Source organism: Sminthopsis crassicaudata, chromosome 2 (assembly GCF_048593235.1).
Source record: "Sminthopsis crassicaudata isolate SCR6 chromosome 2, ASM4859323v1, whole genome shotgun sequence".
NCBI lineage: Eukaryota > Metazoa > Chordata > Mammalia > Dasyuromorphia > Dasyuridae > Sminthopsis > Sminthopsis crassicaudata.
In genome coordinates, this window is record NC_133618.1 from 596,231,298 (window position 1) to 596,254,027 (window position 22,730).

At 32.7% G+C, this 22,730-nt stretch overlaps 1 protein-coding gene across 3 annotated transcripts in view; it reads right to left on the reverse strand.

The window, feature by feature from the left end:
• Positions 1 to 22,730, reverse strand: part of CACUL1 (CDK2 associated cullin domain 1) — an 84,854-nt gene that overhangs the window by 50,109 nt on the left and 12,015 nt on the right. For all 3 annotated transcript variants that reach the window (XM_074295728.1, XM_074295726.1, XM_074295725.1), the window contains 2 exons: positions 21,676 to 21,802; positions 17,858 to 17,960 (listed from right to left, as the gene is read on the reverse strand). In XM_074295728.1, the coding sequence (XP_074151829.1) occupies positions 17,858 to 17,960; positions 21,676 to 21,802 (230 nt within the window). The remainder of the gene's footprint in view (positions 1 to 17,857; positions 17,961 to 21,675; positions 21,803 to 22,730) is intronic.

The following is a 22,730-nucleotide window of genomic DNA, read 5'->3' on the forward strand; positions in this document are numbered from 1 at the left end:
GTGTTTCTTCTCTGGGTGTATCTACCTCTGTCCATCATTGATCAACTGGAAGTGAGTTGGATCTTCTTTATGTTGAAGATTTCCACTTCCATCAGAATACATCCTCATACAGTATTGTTGTTGAAGTGTACAGTGATCTTCTGGTTCTGCTCATTTCACTCAGCATCAGTTGATTTAAGTCTCTCCAACCCTCTCTGTATTCCTCCTGCTGGTCATTTCTTACCGAGCAATAATATTCCATAACTTTCATATACCACAATTTACCCAACCATTCTCCAACTGATGGACATCCATTCATCTTCCAGTTTCTAGCTACAACAAAAAGAGCTGCCACAAACATTTTGGCACATATATGTCTCTTTCCGCTCTTTAGTATTTCTTTGGGATATAATCCCAGTAGTAGCGCTGCTGGGTCAAAGGGTATGCACAGTTTGATAACTTTTTGGGCATAATTCCAGATTGCTCTCCAGAATGGCTGGATTCTTTCACAACTCCACCAGCAATGTATTAGTGTCCCAATTTCCCCACATCCCCTCCAACATTTGTCATTATTTGTTCCTGTCATCTTAGCCAATCTGACAGGTGTGTAGTGGTATCTCAGAGTGGTCTTAATTTGCATTTCTCTGATCAGTAGTGATTTGGAACACTCTTTCATGTGAGTGGATATAGTTTCAATTTCTTCCTCTGAGAATTGTCTGTTCATATCCTTTGACCATTTATCAATTGGAGAATGGTTCGGTTTCTTATAAATTATGGTCAGTTCTCTATATATTTTGGAAATGAGACCTTTGTCAGAACCTTTGTTTTTAAAAATATTTTCCCAATTTGTTACTTCCCTTCTAATCTTGTTTGCATTAGTATTGTTTGTACAGAAACTTTTTAGTTTGATGTAATCAAAATCTTCTATTTTGTGATCAATAATGATCTCTAGTTCTCCTCTGGTCATAAATTCCTTCCTCCTCCACTAGTCTGAGAGGTAGATTATCCTCTGTTCCTCTAATCTATTTATTATCTCCCTCTTTATGCCTAAATCATGGACCCATTTTGATCTTATCTTGGTATATGGTGTTAAGTGTGGATCCATATCTAATTTCTGCCATACTAATTTCCAGTTTTCCCAACAGTTTTTTCCGAATAATGAATTTTTATCCCTAATGTTGGAATCTTTGGGTTTGTCAAAGATTAGATTGCTATAGATGTACCCTTTTTTGTCCTTTGTATCTAATCTGTTCCACTGATCTACCAGTCTATTTCTTGGCTTGAGATATTCTGATAAGAGCTTACTGGGGAACCAAAGAGAGAGAGAGGCCTCTAAGAAAGCTAGCTGAGCCCCAAGTGAAGGAGACAAGGATTGAAGAAGAAAATAAAGGATTTGGAGATAAGATCTGGAAAGAGACAGTAAAGGACTTTAACTCCTGGCTGCATTCTAGGATTATTGAACTGAACTGAAACTAAGGCTACCTCCCCAGAAACTCCCCAAGAGACCCTCCCAGAGAACAATTACAATTTAGAGAAACAGAACATTACATTTTGTCTCCCTAACAGGTGAGTTAATATCTGTATAAAATTACATGTGTTCTCAATGTCATTTCTGCTCTTCATTAGTCATTATTCATTATAAATTTAGTATAAGAATGAATTCTTTCAATTTCATGTCATATATTTTTTCTAAAACTCTAATGTTTGTTCTAAAAAGACATTAGCCCAATTACCTCCAAACAAACAAATCATAAAAGATTTCTCCTCTGAATTAAAATGTTATCAATTTCATTTTTTGTGGTATTATTTAGTGATAATCATGGGTTGTACTGATAATTCTCTTGTTTGTTTTGAGGGAAGTAGTCATGATACAGTCATAAAGTTTTTATCACTCAGCTTTTAGTCTCTTCTAACCCTATTTCTGATCCATACTACCTGATTTATTTCTCAATAGCTTTACTTATTTCTATAACTTTGCATTCAAATTACTAACAAAATGACTAAAGATCTAATTTGAAGAGTTTTAATTAAGTTCTTCATAGGATGTCACTTCCTCTTCAAACTCAGAAATGGATATTAATCCATAAACTGCAACTATGGAGCTTAGTTAAAATGGAGGGTCATTTTATACATATTTCTGTGTACTATAATCCTACATCAATACATTATGCCTTATCTCAAATCGTTCCTTTAAAAAAAAATTTTCCTAACAAAAATAAAAGCATTTTTTTTCTGAAATGAAGTATTTGAAAAATTGGCACAAGTTTAATTTTAAGCAATGTTGTTTTTCATAGTAGCACCTAATATCCAAAAAACATTAGTAAATTTTAAGTTTCTGCAAAAAAAAAAAAAAAGAGAAAGAAAGAAAAAAGAAAGAAAAGAAAGAAAAATGTAAACAGAATAAGAATATGAAGATATAAAAAAATAAGTTCCTGGGGACAGCTAGGTAGTACAGTGAATAGAGCAAAAGCCCTGAAGTCAGGAGGACCTAAGTTCAAATCTGACCTCAGACACTTAACACTTCCTAGCTTTGTGACCCTGTCACTTAACCCCAATTGCCTCAGCAAAGAATTAAAAAAAAAAAAAAAAAAAAAAAAGTTCCTAACATCTTTCTACAATAAAACATTATCAATCTATTAAAATGGCTACATTTTGTAAAAATCAGCCACATCATTTAACCTATGAACTCTGCTTTTTAACCCATCCTCCAAGAGACTGCCTGAGAATCCCAAGTGTTAAATAATGGAAGCCAAGGAGGCTTCAAGAATGCCTTCCTGGCAAAAGGAAAATTTTATAACCTTTTCAAAGCAACATAATGGGTTTCAAGTTCACAAAAATAAATGTTAATTTAATAAGCTGATTTTTTAAACTAAAGTTTTCTAGCTAATATTCTTAATTGCTCCTCTACACTTGACTATCACAAAATAAAGCATATTAATTATCTCATATTTTTCCTCTCATTTTACATAGAGCAATTTTATTATAAAAGGATTAACTGTAGCTCTGTCCTTTATACTGACATCACAATGTAAGTTTAAAATTATATCCTAGATTTGTGTATATGTGCAAATGTATACACACACAAATTTATAACTTTTTTTAGAAGCAGCAATAATTATAAGATTGTTTCACTTTTCATTTTCATATTCCTTCAAACTAGTAAAACTAAAAGAAGACTGCTTCACTAACACAAAGATAAAGCCTCTGAAAAGTACTGACCTTTGAAAAGGTCAATAAATTACAATATTTTAGAATTTGGACTTCTGAATATTAAAATTATTATCAAAGTAAAAGAAATCATCTCATTTGGACATCAAATAACAGACATGGTTTGGTTACTCAGATTTATAGCCCAAATTATTCCAGTTCTGTAATTATTCATATTACATCAGTATGTGTTCATTTCATTATATATTTTAAAAAATGGTTTTATCCCATAGTCTTTCAAAATAGAGAAAACAGTTGTTCTTTATAAAATTTTTCCTTTACAATAAAATCAATCTCATTCTAAAAATTTTCTTTTATGTCCTAAAATAACCACTGATTTACCATACTGCATTTACTTTATTTGCTCTGCTTCAGAAATTTAAAACTCACATGCTTACCATCAGCAAAGATTTTTGAGCAGACCCAGACGTAAGCAATTATATTTTTTAATCTAAATTTGCTTCCTCGGCTCCCTACAGCTATTTCCAATCCATTGTCTTGATTTTAAGGCAAGATTAAAAAGCCAGGACATATGTGTTTCTCTGTAAGTCAAGAATAATATCTGAAGACATAGAATATAAAATCGCTTTCTACTTTACATACTACATATGAGAAAATATTACATCATGAGAAAAGTACACTCTCTAGAGTCATAAAATCTGGATCAGAATTCTAGCTTGGCTAGTGATCTTGATCAGGACATATTTTCTGTAGATATCAAGTTTCCTTATCCACAGAATAAGGTAGATTAAATGATCTAAAGACAATCTCTATGTTTAAATGCTACAGTTTAGAGATAATAATTCAACTACATAAGATCTGTTATATGTTGTATCTATACTGAAAATTTTGAAATGAAATTTACAAGGACGTAGGTATTATAGATGTTAGCGGAAAACTCAGAAGTAAAATCTAAGTCATTTTTACAAATGAGTGAAGTGATGTTTGAAGAAAAAAAAAAAAAGTTGAACCAAGGTCACACCAGTAATAAGCTGTAGAAACAACATTTGAACCCAGGTTCTATGACTCCAAATACTGTAATGTGTATCACGAGTACAATATAGAACTATTGTTTTATAAAATATTGGAATACTTTTGCTTCACATAATTCACTACTTATAAAATACGGTAAAATTGACATTCATGAAATTACACAGTATTAATCCAATATTTTAATTTACCTAATTCTTGATTTTCTTATTTTTAATCAAATTCTTATTAGCAGAAAATACACATACAATGTCATTTGTAAAAACATTAAATCATAGCACTTAAGTTGCAGTATTTTCTACTCTCTAAACAATTTGCCCCATTATATAGTCGAGAGAACCTTTCCTACACATGTCAGATAGCCTTTCACCATGTAATAAGTTTGAAGAAAATTATCCTCAAACAAGCAAAAGGCAAAAAGATGGAAAATCTATTAAGCAGCTGATCTTTTCAATTTACCTTGTTCTCATCTGTTTCCACCTAAGAATTATATTTAAATATAATTTTTTTTTCCCCTGAAGCTGGGGTTAAGTGACTTGCCCAGTGTCACAGCTAAGAAGTGTTAAGTGTCTGAGACTAGATTTGAACTCGGATCCTCCTGAATTCAGGGCTGGTGAGCTCTATTCACTGCACCACCTAGCTGCCCCTAAATGTAAATATTTTTAAATGTTTTTTATTATTTCTAATATCAGGGTGTTCAAATTTAACAGTTCAAAAATAATTTACTTTTCATGTTTTGTCTGAATTGCTTTATCAATTTGCTGTGGTAGAGAGGGAATCAATTTTGCTAAGAAAACAGTGGAGGAGATAAAAGAAAAAGAACTGAGTAAAAGGAATGTATGTATAGGAAAAAAAAATTAGCCAAGGTAAATCAACCACTAAGGTTATACTATTTAACCCAGGACCGGCTGGTTGCTCTCCAGGGCAAAATAGCAAACGTAACTGAGCACATTGAGCTGTTGGTTCAAAATTTAAGTGATCGTAGGGTGAAAAGTATCTATAAATGTTAAGTATCCACTAAACATGAGAAAGCTCTACTGCTATTTTCTTGGGGAGATACACAGATCTTTAAATTAGTACAAGGTGCATGACCAGGTCCCATTCAGTAGCACTCACCAGTTACAGTCAGATATAGGGGAGGGGAACTGCACCTCACAGCAACAGAAGTAACTGCTAGTAGGCCCTATCTGAAAAATAAGCAAAGAAAGAATTTGGAAGCAAAAAGCAGCTGTGTGGCTCTGATCACAGGACAGATGCAAATTGGGGTTGGGGACATTGGTTCTAACCTCTTGTCCAGTAAAATGTGTATTGGAATAATCAGGGCAAAAGACTGACCAAAGGGAATTTTGTAAATGGGAAAAAAAAAAAAATTAACAGCTTGGAATAAGAGGTACGAAACTTTATCCAAAAAAAAAAAAAAAAAAAAAAAAAAAGGCACTAAGAATTAGAATTGACCAAAGAAAAACTGACTCCATGAAGCATCAAAATATAGTTTAGCAAATTCAAAAGAATGGGAGCAAGGAAGAATAAGTTAAGTATCTCACAGCAAAAACAAATAACCTACAAAACAGATCAAGAAGAAAAAAATTTAAGAAATGGATTACCTGAAATCCAAGAGTACAAAGAGCCTATACACCCTATTTCTAGAAATCATGTAAGAAAAATTTCTAGATCTCCCAGAATAAAAACAGAGAGCAATGTCAAAAGCCACTCCTAAAAGAAAGCCTTCCCTACAGGGAAGGGGAAAAAAAAACAACAGGAATATTGATACAGAAAAAAAAAAAAAAACCAACCCCAGAGCTCAGAGGTCAAAGAATACTGCAAGCAACCAGAAAGAAAAAAATTCAAGAACCTCAAGAAGCCATAGTAAGGATTGTATGATCACAAATCACATGATTTAGCAGCTACCATTCTAAAAAAGCAAAGAGCTTGGAAAATGATTTCTAAGTTTATAGCCAATAATAACTTGCTCTGCAAAACATTTAATATAATTCTGACAGAGAAGGAAAACTGGATCTTTGATGAAAAATAGAGAGCTTCTAAGCATTTCTACTGAAAACATCAGAGCTGAGTAAAAAAAAAAATCTCACAAACATAAAAGTCAAGAAGTATAAAAGTTAAATATAAACAGAAAATCATAAAGGACTTAAGATTAAAATGTTTATGAGAAATTTTATATATATATACCCCCCACTCTATTAGCATCAGTGTCATAGAGACCATCAAAATAGACAAGGGGAGCATGGGAGTAATTCCATTATTCTCTGATGAGTTTAAAAGATCCAAAAAAAAAACCCAGAAAAGATAATGAAGAAAGAAAAATACACTGGGACAGGGAGTAAGTAGGGGGGAAATTATCATAAATGAATGGATACACAAGTAGAAATCAATACAAGAAGAAATGAATGGGGAGGAGAGCAATGAAAATGAAAGTGTGTGTGTGTGTGCACACATACACACAAGTACACACACACACACACACACACACACACACACACACACACACACACACACACAAATACATTTTACCCAAAAGAAATAAGAGGGAAAGAAATTAGGGAAAGAGGCAAATGAAAGGGACAGTAATGAACTTCCAAAGGAAAAAAGTCAGAGGACCACATGGGTTTATATACTAAACATTTGAAAAACAACTAATTCCAATACGAAAAACAACTAATTCCAATACTACCTAATTTGTTTGACTGTCATTTTCTTTCTATTACATGAATATAGTCTTGATTCCTAAATCAAGAAGAATCAAATCAGAGAAAGAAAACTATACCGAACAAAAACAACAAAAATCATTATGATGAAAAAAATCTTTAAATAAGGCACAATATAAATTCTAAAATTACTAGAAAGCAAATTTGTAATGCAAAGTTTTGCAAGGATAAATGTTGAAAACTATACATATATTTGGAAAAGAAAAAGAAAAACTAGAAAGTTCAGGAATAAATGAAGTTTTCCTTGAAATGATAAGTGACATATGTCTACAAACAAAAGCTAGCACAATCTGTAATAGGGATAAGTTCTGAAACAACAAGGGTTCATGAAATAAGAATGTCTGTTATTACTATTACTATTCAATATTTAAAAAGTGAAAAGAGAAATGGGAAATGGGGGAAATCTTTGCAACAAATATTTTTGAGAAAAAGTCTCACTTCTAATATATTCAGAGAATTGAACCAAATTTATTATAAGAGTCATTCCCCAGTTGATAAGTGGTGAAAAGATATAATGAGATAGTTTTCAGAGAAAGAAATCTATGCTATTGATCATCATGCCCTAATTCACTAATAATCAAAAAAACACCAAAAAGTACCACTCCATACAATCAGACTGGCAGAGATGACAAAAAGGGAAAATGACTTACTAGATGGATGAGAAGAAACAGACATTAATGCCCTATTGGCAGACCTAGAAACTAGTCCAGGCATTCTGAAAGGCAATTTGGAACTATGCTCCAAAAACTTCTTAACTATGCCGCTGTAAGTCTATTATATATTCTAAAAGATAAATTTTTAAAACTGAGGTGGCCCATTAAATGGGGAATGGCTCAATAAGTTATGGTATATGAATATGATGGAATACTATTATACTATAAGAAATGATGAAGGGGATATTAAAAAAAAAAAAACCACATTTGGGAAGACTTATAAAGTACACACACACACACACACACACACACACCCTGCTGGGAAAATTTGTATAAACTAATATAGTCATGTGAGCAGAACTAGGAAGACAATTTAAACAACAAGGAAATATTGTAAAGACTATATTGTAAAAACTCCACAAGGCAGAAACTGACAAACACAAGAACTAACCAATATTCTAGAAAATCCATGATGAAACATGCTATCCACCTTTAGTACTCAGATTAGATTGAGGTTTTTGGAGGGCCATAGCTAATATAAAAATTTATGTTGGCTTGACTATACATATTTTTCTTTGATTTCTTGCTTTCTCAATGGAAAGAGTAGGGAGTACAAGGAAAGGTATAAGGGGCATGAAGTCTGGCCTAGTTCTACCTTCTGACACATACTGATTGTGACTCTGGCCACGTCATTAAAACTCTCAGTGTTCTAGAACAAAGCTTCTTAAACGAGTGAATATATTTGCCTTTTCTAGACTTGATGAGGCAGAAAGGCTAAAAATGGATGACAAAAGTCAACAAACAAGATATTCTTATTATTGCCTACTTCTTACAGAATAGATACTATTTTATCAGTAGATTTGAATCCAAATATTTTTAAAATTAAAAAATTTACAATTTAAATTAAAATTTAAAATTCTACTCGAATACCTAACTAATGGGGAGGGAAGGTCTACATAATCTATATTAGTTGTATTCAACTGTTCAAAATTTTCTACTTAGTTAGCATAACAAGAATAATCTTGCTCACTATAACCATTAGAGCTCATTTAACACAAAACTCACTTTAAAAAATTTAATAGTTCACTATGTATAATATATTACATGAGAAACCTTAGGATAAAATACAATCCTTGCCCTTAGGGAGTTCACAAATTAGTAGGAAATCATATATTCAAATAAAAATATAACTTTGTGGCTGAAATATGCGTTATCTAATATGTTATCTAATAATCTAATATGCATTATGTAATTAAGCCTCAGAACTAACACTGGCAAATACATTAAAGGAAGTATAATTTTAGTGTTCTAATTAAATATTAGATATTAAGGGGAAATTTTATGGAGTGACACACAAAAGGAGTCCTGAAAGATAAATAAAATGTTCACAGTTTAAGGGCAGGTGTATCTGATGGGAAGGAAGAAGTAGTTGCCTAATTTAAAATGTCATTAATGTAGCGATTAATTTGCTTACTCTAATTTCTCCACTGTGGAGAAAAGAAAAAAAAAAAAAAAAAAAAAAAAAACTTGCACATTACTATAAGCCTAAGCCTCAGGTTAGCATCCTAACAATAAAACATGGTGTAAACAAAGACACAGAAGCAGGAAGTAGAGATAAGAAGACTAGTATCACTTAGCTGATATCAGTTCATGTAAATCTTTCCAGAGTTCTCTGAAATCATCCTGCTGATAGTTTCTTAGAGAACAGTAATATTCCATAAGATTCACATACCATAACTTATTCAACCATTCCTCCACTCAGCTTCCAGTTCCTTGCCACAAAAAAAGGGCTGCTATGATCTCTTTGGGAAACAGACCAATGTAAAGACAATGATGGATCAAAGGTATGCACAGTTTGATAGCCCTTTGGGCATAGTTCCATTAATTTCTATATTCTGATTCTACTAAATGACTTCAAAGGATTAAATGACACAAAATAAAAGATCATATATCAGTGATGTATCTGTATGATATACATTCCACCTTTTCCTATGGATGCAGACATCACAACTCCTTTATGCTTTTATATACCATGCAATTTTTAAAAATTATTTTCATTTAACTTCTCCAAGGAGAATCTAATTCACTGAAAGTATTTTTCTTTTAATGTTATGAGAGTTTTAATATACCATTCTTCCTGATTTTCTACCAGTTGATTCTCATTCTCACTAAATTAATGACAACCATCTCCTCCTTCCCATCAGATATATCTACCATCATTTTTATAACACTTCTTGTTGGTAGCAGGCAGCCACAGGTTAAAAATACTTGTTTATAAGGAAGTGACACACTCTATAAACAACACTTGAGACAAGTGTTATTAGGACTAAAATAATGATCTACTATAAAAGAGCCAATACTGTGTAATAAAATCTAAGCCAAAACCAAAATCAATTTGAATTATTACATTAATAATAGAATGACATATTTTTGAAAAACTTATTCTTTTCACCAAAGTCTAATTTAAAATGTCATTAATGCTACTATTAATTTACTTACTATAATTTCCTCACTGTGGAAGAAAAAACTTTCACATTAATATAAGCCTCAGGTTAGCAATACACTCATAAACTTCCAAAACAGCAGCATTGGCAGTCAACCTTTTCAATCACACACCATGTGAAAGAAGTCACCAAGATTTTTAAGTTGTTTTACTTCAATTTTAAAATGCTATCTCAAGAAGAAAATGCCCTCAAGTCCACTACATTAAGAACTCTATGGAGTCTGAAGCCACCACAGTTGCTTTTATATGAGAAAAAATAAACCCATATCCTCAAATTGCAAAGACTTAATAGCACAACTCAAGTACATCAACCTCAGAAGTGAAGTCAACTGTTACCCCACACATTTTATATTACACATACATACACACCCAAAAGGAAAAAAGCCATATATTTTTACAGAGAATACATTATCCCCACACAGCTGAATTTTCTAAATAACTAAAGTTTTCTTTTATCATAAAAATATATTAAATTTAAACTGATTTTAATCAAAGTCTAATATATTATGTTTTACTATTTTCTTAAACAGCAACATAATTAACCTTTTCTCCATGACTCCAGATTCATTATTATGAATATCAATTAATGTATTTTGAAAACTATAAAAATATATTTTCTAAAAACTATCACCTGTATGTTAACATCAACATACACTTTCAAGGCCATAAAATGGATCCCAATAAATTTGGAGAAAATTCTAACCAAAAGCGACAAATATTATCTTAATAAATAAAAGAAGCTCTCTCATTCTCTTTGTGATTAGATTTTTCATTTTCCTTGATAATTTAGCTATTCTAATTTTAATTTAGATGGCAGACAGTAGTCTCTATCACCTTCAGCTTTAGATTTAAGAATTAAACTTAGAATAACTAATAAAATACAACTAAGCATTTTCTACACAGAAACACTGGAGACTAGATCTTTGATACCAAAGCAACAGAGATGATGAAAGTAGGCACACTCATACATAATATATTACATTTTTTCATTTTTACTCATTATTCTCAAGAGTCAGAACATAAAATTTCTACTCCAATGTCTCCTTTAGCCATAATAAAATAAATTCCTTAAAGCAAAATGAGTTAGTGGCTTCAAATTTTGGCAAAAAAGCAGATTTTCAAAAGTTCTACTTAACGATAACATTTTATCTTATTTGACACTTGTGACAAAACCATGCTATCTTAAAAACTCTTAGCAGGGAAGTAATGAGCTGATGTATCTTGAAAATCAATGGTTTATGTGATTTTGAAATAGCATTACATATTAAACAGATTACATATTTTTAAATCTTTTGCAAAGCTTTATAGTATGTTATGATCCTCCACAGGGCAAGATAGTAATGGCAAAGTTTTCCTTATTTGCTCCAATTTTAAACTTCAAATAGACAGTGCTTCTCAATTTACAAAAAGATTCAATGTAATGTTTATTATACATACATAAAACAGTGTACCTTTCCTGGACAAATAGTTATATTTTCAGACTACTTTATCTAATGTTTCAGTGTTCAGTATTCTCCACCAAAATATTTTTAGGAAGCAAGAATGAACAAGTTCATGTAGTCCACATACCAAAATGATCAAGTGCTGCTCTAGATGACACAGATAGTGATACACTAGAACCATTTGCGATTTTTATCTGACCCGCTTACTTACATTGGAATAAGGTGCTGAAAGCAAAGAAGCAGAATTGCAACCAAGTAAATAGGAAAACAAGGTAGATTTTTCTTCTCTTTTCTTTTTCTCCCAGCCCTTTTTCTTTTCCCCCAAAACTCCTGACAAGCTTTGGCAAACAGAGACAGGGAAGAGGGTGGAGACAGGAAAAGTACACACAGAGAAACACAAACCAAGGGACAGAGATAGAAAAGAGAGAGAAGAGAAGGCAAGGAACAGACACTGAGATGATAGAATAAAGACAAAAGAGACTACTTTAACTACTTAAGAGACTACTCTTTCATATAATACTTAAAAAAAAAAAAAATAGTCTACGATTTTAGAGATCATTAATTAGTATATATAACAAAGCTAATAGCCACTCTTCAGTTTAGCAAAGTGCAGTAAAAAAGTGTGCAGAGATCATAAGATCTAGGTTTGAACTCTACTGTTTGAGTAGATTAACCTCTCTGAGTCAGTTTCATCATGTCACCTGAATTTATCTATATCACTTAATTATTCTGAGCAAAGTGTTTTGTAAAACTTAAAGCACTATATATAAATGTGAATTTATTAAGATCATTTTTAACTAAATACTCAAGCATTGAATTTTTAAGAGTCAGAATGTAACAACAATTAATTCTACCTTATTTTGTAGAGGCAAAAACTAAGACTCACAAAATAGTATCTTGCATTAATGGTCACAAAGCCTGGATTAGAACCGAAGTGCTTCCTAATATATACTATACTACCAAACTTGGACCAAATAACATTATAGCTATAGAATTTTCAACTTCATGGAAAATAATCTAAAATTGAATTTTCAAGTGAACTAGGAAAATGAAAAAAAAAAAAAAAAAAAAAAAAAAAAAGAACATGATAATATTAAAAATAACCAAATAGTGTAATAATAAATGTTCAGTGAATAAGTAACTATCAGTTTCCACATTGATTTAAAGAGGACAAATAAGTTATTTTGAAATATTCACAATCTAAAATCTTTTCAAGAAAAGCCTTGTGAATACGTATCTTTGCAAAAAAGTGCCACTAAGAGGAGTTTGTATAGCACTCTAGTACCCTCTAACTGTAAGAATTTTTTAAAATATGCCCTTATAATACATAAATACACACATATTAGACTTACACTGAAATCCTAAATTCACTGTTAAGATTATATACAGGTTTCAATTCAAAAGTCAGAATAACAATGTATAAGTATATCTAATGTGACAACAATAAAGCTGGAAATTTTAATGTTCTATAAACTTTATAAGAAAGCATGTCAAACTATATTTTACCTAGCAGTTTTCAATTACAATTTTTATACACCAAAGCATAGAAGTGTATTATTGTTTTTGAAATATTTCATTCACCGATATCTAGAAAAGTAGCAGTTTTGACCATTATATTTAGAAATTTCTCTTGAGAAGCAAATTTATTGAGTTTATATAAGTCTAAGAAATAGCTGCTATAACAAAAAAAGACAATTAAGTATCTAGTCATAAAAGCCAACATTCTCACTAAAATTAAGTTTGGAACTGTTACAAAGTTTCCATTAATCAAGTAAAAAAACAGTGCAAAACAACTAAAGAGAGAAAAGCACATTACATAATCTGTAGAAAAAAAATAGTAGTCTTCTATAGTTGGTATAAAGTAACTGAAGACTACAAGGACTATTTGGGTGAGTAGATACTAGGAATAATCAAACTGTAAGGCTATCTCCTACCTAAAATATAAAGGCCTCAGAGATAATCAGGAGAATGGAAACAGTCCAATCAGAGACATAACAAGAGTGGGTGGATCATGTTTTGCCAGAAGGGGAAATGTAGAGGGTGTCAACAATACTATCACAGGATATTCAATACCATCCACTCACACTTTATCCCCCCTCACCCCACATACAATGAACTTTCCAGAAAATAAGCTCCTTCCTGGTTCCTAGAAAATGGACAGTCCGTCAACAAAGAAGAAACCTTGAAGAATCCTGAGGTGGATTACCTCAGGCGCGCACGCGCACACACACACACACACACACACACACACACACACACACACACACACACACACACACACACCTGCTACAGACTCAAAAAATGCTAGTTAACCCTTCTGCTCTAGAGTACACTGACTATTCTTCAAGTACTAAAATGCTTCCACATCACCAGCCTGAAAATTTTAAATACTGATGATATACAGCAATAAATAACTTTTCAGAAAGCTAAATTACTATAATACAATGTAACTAACACTGGGGGGAGGGGGGAGAAATGGTACCTGACTATCACTCAAAACTTCATTGTGATAGCAGCAAAATAATGTCAGAGTTTAAGTGTACTCCTCACAGCAGAGCACCTTCTCCAACTTATTATCTGAGATGTTGTATCATGTTCACTGATAATGAACATATTTTATTTAAGTAAAGATTTTTCACTGTTTTCTAAATACAGTAAATATTGGAAACTAGAAGGCAATTCATACCTTATTATTTTTTTTTCCCAAAATACCATAAACAATGAGAAGGTTAAAGGAAAGGAAGATGGATTTGTTAAGCAACTACTAGGTGCCAGACACTATATTAATCCTTACAAAAACCCTGGGTGAGAGGTGATAATATTATACCTATTTTACAGATAAAGAAACTCAGGCAGAAAGAGGTTAAGGGATTTGCTCAGGGTTACTGACATGTATGAGGTCAAATGTGAACAAGTGTTCCTGATTCTAAGTTCCATGCTCTCTCTACTGTACTACCAGGTTACCTCTAATCATACTGCACCGCCTAGATACCATATTTCATAATAAATTCTAAATGGATCTATAATCTTTATTTAAAAAACAGAGATATTAAAGATGATTACAAAAGATAAAACGTTCAATTTTACTTGGCCATTTTCACACAATTAAAAGGCTTTTCACAAAATTAATACAATTGTTATTAGAAGATAAGTAAATTGGAAAAATATCTTTGCAATAAATACTTCTGATAAAAGCATGATAATTCAAGATACAAAGGGAATTGATAGAAATATATAAAAACAAGATAACTATCCTTGAATAAGTGGAATAAATAAGTGGAAAAAGGATATAAATAGCCAGTTTTCAAATATGAAAATGTGAACCATCAATGACCACATTAAAATGCTCCAAATACCAATTAGGATAATTAAAAATTTAAAAACTTTTAAAGTTCTGTCACATACATATCATACTAGCAAAGATGACAAGGAAAATTCCAAATGTTGGAAGAGCTTTGGAGATCAGGCACACTCATATAATACTGGTGAAACTGTGAATTGGTAACAATTTAATAAAGCAATTTGGAACTATACCCAAGAAATCACTAAAATGTAATCATTGTTCTAAGCCCAACTATCACTATTAAAGCCCCCCAAAATAAAGGAGCTTATATACAAAAAAAAAAATTTTTTTTGGCAATACTTTTGATAGTAGCAAGAAGTAGAAACAAATAGGTATACAATAACAAAGCAGGATCACAGATTTTAGAAATAGCATAGTCCTCTGAGGAAACTAAGGTTAAAAGAGGCTGCTTGAACTACCCACATATACCTGACTCAGAAGAACAGAATGGATTACTACACCAAAGTAAATGACAAATATTAAAGAATCTTTGTTTTCCTTGACTATAATTTCTTGTCATAAGGGTACTTTTCTACTGGGTGGAAAGAAGATAAGACAGCACTGTGGCTTTCCATGGGAGGACCCTTGGGAACTCTTGAGGTCCTCAAGATTCTTATTATTATAATTATTCTTATAATTATACTAAGATGCTTTCCTTTCTAATATGATAAATATTGTCAGATATAATCTATATAAACAAAAGTTTTTTGGGGTCCTGAATTTTTAAGTGTGAAAAGATCTTGAGATCAAAAAGTATAATAGCTACAAAGTTAATGGTAGTGCCTGAGATTCAAACAAAAAAAAAAAAAAAGCATTTAAAAACACTTAATAGAAAACAACAGTTCTAAGGAGACAAAATAGGGAAATTATATTACAACTTTGTTTTCTATATATAACAAACTATACATAAAAATGTCATGATTTCTTATGTAATATCCCACTTTAGTTCATATATTGAAATGTTTCTTGGTGATAAAATGCATAAAAAAGAAAAAAAAATTGATGAAGATGGGAAGCAATGTTACACAATAATATAAAGAGTGCTAAATTTGGAGTCAAAAGGCCTTGATTTAAAATCCCAAGTCTATTAAATTGCGTGCATACAATTCTTAAGATTAAAAAGTTATCTTCCTTCTCCAGATTCCACTATTGACTCTACATTTTTCCTACTAATGCACAAGATGCAAGTTCTCTCAGATTCTAACTTTACTCTGAAAGTTCACTCTTTTATCCTGCAATCCCTTCTAGGCTCAGTCCCTCCCAGAACTTCCATTTTATTACAACCTTCTTCAAACCACCCACTTATTGGGTTCCTATTATTTCTCATCCTCCCTCATTAGAATATAAGCTCCACAAGAGGAGGGGATGTATTAATGCTTGTTTGTATTACCAATGCTCAGCAGTGTTTTTCACATAACTGGAGCTTAAATAAATGTTTGATGATTTGTTTTTTTCTTGAATTGCAAGAGCTGCCAATTCTTTTTATGGTAAGTCATAGTGATGTGTCAAAGAGGGTTCTCCAAGTATATACCTAATGTATCAAAACAAAATGCACCAAACTTTAAAAAAAAAAAAAAAAAAAAAAAAAAAAAAAAAAAGCAATGAACTAAACTAAGATCCCTTCTGATGTGGGCAGTAGCCCCCTTTAAGATTCCTTTTCTGATCTCCAACCCCTTTTGGGACTGACCTTTGATTTATAAGATCTAGTCAAAACCACCTTTTTGTATTCCAAGGGGAGAGATCCGTATCTGAGCTAACTTAGGCTGTACTCAGCCCCCATTCTAATGATCTGCTCAGGTTTCCAACCCCCCACCTGCCCCTCGGGAATCAACCTGAGACTCCATCCATAGGCCTCTTCAAGCAAATAAAACAGCCAAGCTGGAATCATCTCTTTGCAGAGGGTTGAAACATGCAAGCACCATGCTTTGCATCCCAGACTCTCTGTCCACCACTTTTGGTGTATTTCTTCCTCTATCTAATACCTTTTACTAACCAGACTTTAACCTTACTTCCAAACCCTACAATAAATCTCTTTTTATCAGTCTAGATTTTCGGGCCTATAAATTCATTTACAGGGGACTCTCACGCCACCACTAGACCTCATTTAACCTTGTATCCTTGCGCCGAATCCAAAGGGTTACAGGGGAGCTCCATTTGACTCCCTGTACCCCAAACCTGCCATTAGACCTCAATTAATCCTAATTTTATCTAGACCTCCTCACCTTCTATCTAGAATCTATGATTCAATGTTGATATAACTAAATATAACTTATTCTCAGAGGTATTTAAGGAAGCCATCAACTTCTAATACAGGTTAAAAGAGAGATGGAGGAAGGGGGAATAGAAAAGGGAAGAAGAGGGAACAGTTTAAATGCAAGGTATGGAATTATAACTAAAAATAATAACTAACCATTATAATAGCATTTATATAGCACTTTTAAGATTTACAAAGTCCTTGACAAATATGTCATATGATCCTCACAAAAATTCTGGGGAAAAAAAAAAGGTGTTATTATTACCCTGTTTATTTAAAGATAAGGGAACACAGGCAGAGATAAAATGATTTGTCCAGGGTCACACAGTTAGTAATAATTTAAAATGGGATTTAAACTCAAGCTTCCCAAGTCTAGATTAAGCCCTTTATCAACTTCATCACCTAGGTACCTAGGTTTTTTTTCTTTCTTTCTTTCTTTTTTTTTTAAATAAACAAAACATAACAACAAATGTCATTTAAGACTCTATTACAAATCTTGGACTACAGGAAAGGGGAAGTAGAAAGGGAGAAGGAAGAGACTCAATATAAAAATCATCATAATTTATATTTCAACTTTTAAAAAGAAATGTACATCTCCAAACCAAGAATCATATGGTTTAATCAACTTTGAAAGTCTTAATAATTATGTAAATTGTGAACTATTCAATGAACTACTTCCCTAAAGCCATAATACACATGCTACTCCATTTGCACAAAACAGGTTTTGGGGGGAGGGGTGGGAGAAGATCAAGGAATTCCTTACCTGCAGCTCCTTTGAGACTCTCTCTAAGTGGTTAGTTATCTTTTTAATCAGATCATTATACATCTGTTCGGAGTGCTGCTGGCAAACACATTTATACACACAGCTGCAGAAAAACAAAAAACTGCTTTTACAGTGAGGTACTTACAGCAACTTAAATTTAATGCAACTATGCAAATGCATTGTAGACAAAAGAAAATTGAAACTTAGGGGCAGCTAGGTGGCACAATGGATAGAGCACCAGCTCTGAAGTCAGGAGGACCCGAGTTCAAATCAAGTCTCAGACACTTAATAGTTCCTAGCTATGTGACCGTGGGCAAGTCACTTAACCCTAGCCTCAGAAAAAAAAAAGAAAAGAAAAGAAAATTGAAACTTTAAAAAACTGGCCCCTAATAAATAGGTTTTACCTTTTGCCCTCAAGTAATATTCAATTATACCAAAATGTTTAGAAAGATAAAGTTAATATTATCACCTATTTAAAAAATATTGGCAGCTGTGCATAATCAAATGGGAGTGAGGTAGAGGAGGGAGAAGAAGCATTATAGATCTGTAATTGTCACTAAGAGGCTTGATTTTTTTTTTTTTCTTTCAAGAACACCAGAATAGTATTTATGACTGTAACTTGTAGTTAACCATTACAACATTAACTATTACAAGCTTTTGAAATACAGTAAGATCTTAAAATGTCTGTTTCCAAAGAAAAATGCATTTAAGTTCAAACAAATAGAAATGCTAGGAAATCTCTATTTCAAAATTGTCCATTTCCCTCAAAGCTCATTTTAACCAATATGCAGCTTAAAAGTTACCTTATTTTTTACTTTACAAATTAAATATATAGCTGTTTGTGAGAAAGCAGTGTTTAACACATTAGTATTGGTTCTGGACTTTAATTGTTCTTCAGTATTTCAGTCATGTCTCACTCTTTATAACCCCATTTGGGGTTTTCCTGGCAAAGATCCTAGCATGGTTTGCCATTTCCTTCTCCAGTTCATTTTATAGACCAAGAACTTAGGAATAGGATTAAGTGAATTGCCCAAGGTCACATATAAGTTGTTTAAGGTCAAATTTGAACTCAGGAAGATGAGTACACAACATAACATACCTAGTTGTACATTAACAATTGTATCTTTTTGTAGTTTTTCGGAATCATTGTCAGTTATCACAGTTGCTAGCAATACTTATTCTCCATCACCTCTATCACCTCACCATTTCTAGTAAATCAGACCATATGTAGCTCTAACAAGCATAGTCCAGATGAACAGAATTACAGCAAACTTTTCATAGAGGAAAAAAAAATATCAACATTTCTAATGCTGCATTTCTCCAAGACTGAATACATAACCATTTCCCCCTTTGATTGTACCTCCCTCCCTATGCCAATTTCCATAGTTCCCTTTTAATTATTTTCAACAGTAGTATTCTCAACATCTAAAATCATCTGCTCCCTCCTTAATCCCCTACATAAAAGCAGCTGACAAATTCTTTCAATTCAACACCACCAACAGTTACTCCAACTATTTCTTTCATTTTACTTTTGTTACTACCAATCTAATATAGGTCCTTATGTTATCCTAGGAAAATTGAGTAAATTTCTAGATGATTCTCTAATCCATTCTCCACCCCTTGACAAAGGAAACTGTTCCCTCCTGGGCTCAAAAGCTTTTAGGGATTATTTCCCACTGCCTATCAAACAAGATACAAATTTCTCAGTCTTAAATTTAAAGTCCTTCATAACTTAAGTCCAATCTATTTGTAGTCTTATTTCATATACATTAGCTCTTTAAACAGTTTGGGCTAGATTATTCACCATTCCCTAATCTCAATTTACCCATGACCCCTACATTCTTAAAAGATTGGGCCTATTTCTAAAATGCCTAATCTTCAGTTGTTGAAGTCCTTCCATTCCTACTTAAGACATAAACACCACCAAGAAGCTTTCCCTGTTCCCTCAATTAAAAATGAGACCCCTCCGGTTAAATTTCTTATGTCATTCTGTAGACATAGAACAGACACTCAAACATTTAAGTGCTTATTAATATGTTCATGTCGCATACCTCTTAATATAAGTTCCCCATTGGAGGGCGTTATGTTAGATTTTCATCTTTGTATCACCTTAATCATATTAATTAGTTGCTTAGTAAATATTTATTTAATTGAATGCTATTTTTGTGAGTTCCTTTTTTTTTTACTCATATCTAGATTGTTAACATTCTAGATGGCTGAAATGGAGAGGAAGGGCTGAATCTTCATTTCAATATAAAACATTGCACAGTGAAAAATAACTATCAAATTTTTCATACAAATTGTTTTTAAATTATATCCATTATACAACATGAGTTGTGGTTATAAAGCAACCTTTCTTTCTTATAAAGCAAAGTGCCCTGACATCAGCTATGCTAGACACTGCTAAAATAAATTACATTATTTTTTCTAATTTCACATGAGAACATAAAGATATTAAAAAGGACTAGTCTGGGGCAGCTGACTGGAGTAGTGGATAGAGCACCAGCCCTGAAATTAGGAGGACCTAAGTTCAAATCTGGCCTCAGACACTTAATCCTTCCTGGATATGTGTCTCTGGGCAAGTCACTTAACCCCAACTGACTTAAAAAAAAAAAAAAAAAAGGGACTAGTCTGAGTCTCATTAATGGAGGAAGAACATAAGTAATATGTGTAAAAGACAACAAATCTTTGGAAAATGAATATAGCTGGAAAGTATTTAATAGAAACATAAGGCTGAAAGACAACAATTTCTGACAACTATTCTTGTCAGCTATGTAAGAGGGTGATTCCATAGTTGAACTACCAAGAGTCTGGAAGCAAGATTAAGTTGGAAAGCCACTAGTGTTGGACTGGCAAAAATGAACTGAGATTCTTGGCAGGTGACTAGATCCAAATGGTAATACTAAGCTTCATGGTGACTTCCTTGAAGGCAAGGACAGTGTTTCCCCCTTTTCTATATCTCTAGAGTTTAGCATAGTACCTGGCACAAAGTAGGTGCTTAATAAATGCCTACTAACTGAATGTCCCTTAGACTCCTACTCTTTTTGTCCTTGCCTACCACATTGCCACCCTGAGAAGCTTCATTTCTGGAATTCTTCCCCCTCTCCTCATCAGTGTCTCTAAGTAACACCATTTTAGGTAAAATTCCAGCAATACTTCATTTCATTCCAGCCCAAACTATCTCCAAGACTTCTTGTCAGTAGTAGTATTACACTTGTACAATCTCTTCTTCCCTTTCCTCAGCCCACCTATGGTATGGCCTTACTCCATCAGAATATATGATCTTTGAGGGTTGCAATTCTTGTTGCTTGTATGGTTTCAATATTCCCTAGCATAGTGCCTGGCACACAGCAAACATGTTTACTATCTACACTAATATTGTGCAAGCTAAATCAGATACATGTTTACACAGCTTAGATAGAATGATGTCCCTAATGGCTACTCCTATAAATCTGGGTATAAACAGCCTGGTTCTTGTTCCCTTATGGGCTAGATAGAAACAAGCTTCCTCATAACAGAAAAATCGTCAGCCATCAGATAATTCACTGTAAAGGGCACTAAGATTTAAAGAGCTTCATATCTAAAGAGAAGAGTATGATATCTTCAAAAAGGAAAAGATGAAACCTTGGTTGAAAGAATTCTGACAATACCTTTAAAAAAGACTGGGTGAGTACTAAGAATAACTGTGGTTGTGGAGTTGACCTAATACTCTACTTATATGCATTAAAAATTAAATCACATTTAAATTACAATTGGACCAATAAATGAATCATGTTTAAAAAAAAAAAAAAAGTCCATTCCTTTAAAGATAATCTTACCTGTATATCTGTTCATATGATATAGGGATATAGTCACCAGGACTCTGAGTTAAAAGCTGATCTATGGCACCATCCAATTTTGGCCAGTATGTGCTCTTATAATCTTCAATAGTTATAACATTCATTACTAAAAAAAAAAAAAAAAAAAAAAAAAAAAAAAGTCATGTTCATCTATCATACTTAAAACAGTGATCCAATTTCATTATAATATTTTAACTATATCTGATTTACTCCCCAATTTTATACTTGTCCTCTATCACCTAATCATGACTTCATTTCTAATTGGCACCCCATTTGCCAAAAAACCATTTCAACAGAAAATAAAAATTTCCCAGTCAGTAATTTAAACCAACCATCAATTTACAATTTGACAAGAATTAAACATTTCATCTTTAACAATGAAAGTATTTGGCAAATTCAGCTGATACTACCAGTTTTTCTTACTCCTTTTCCTAAAACTTCAGTACCAGTAAAATATTCTCAAACTCCAGTGCATAATCCATTCATTTCCACTAAGAATATACCGACAGTATACTTTAAAGCTGAAAAGACAAGATCAAATACCCCAGAATGAACCCAATCTGAGTAGGACTGTGAGACTAAGTGCTTGGAGAGGCAGCTAGATGGCACAGTAGATAGAACAATCAGGATTCAGGAGGAATCTGAGTTCAAATCTGACCCTCAAACACTTAATACTTACTAGCTATGTGATCCTGGCAAAAATCATTTAACCTCAATTGCTTCATTGAGGGAAAAAGGAAGAGAGAAAAGAGAGGGGAGAAGGAGAAGGGAAGGGGGAAGAAAAGAGGGAAGGAGGAAGAAGGGAAGGAATAGAGGAGAGAAAGGGAGGAAGGGGAGAGAGGGAGGGAGAGAGACAGACACAGAGACAGACACTAAATGCTTGTGATAATTTAAAGACACATTTTAAAGACTGTCTGAAGCAACTTTGTGGCCAACACTCATAGAAGGGAAAATTTCCATAAGAAAAGAATAATCCCTCTAGATGTAACAGTTTCACTTAAAGCTCTCATTACTTTTCTAAAGTTTTTTTCACA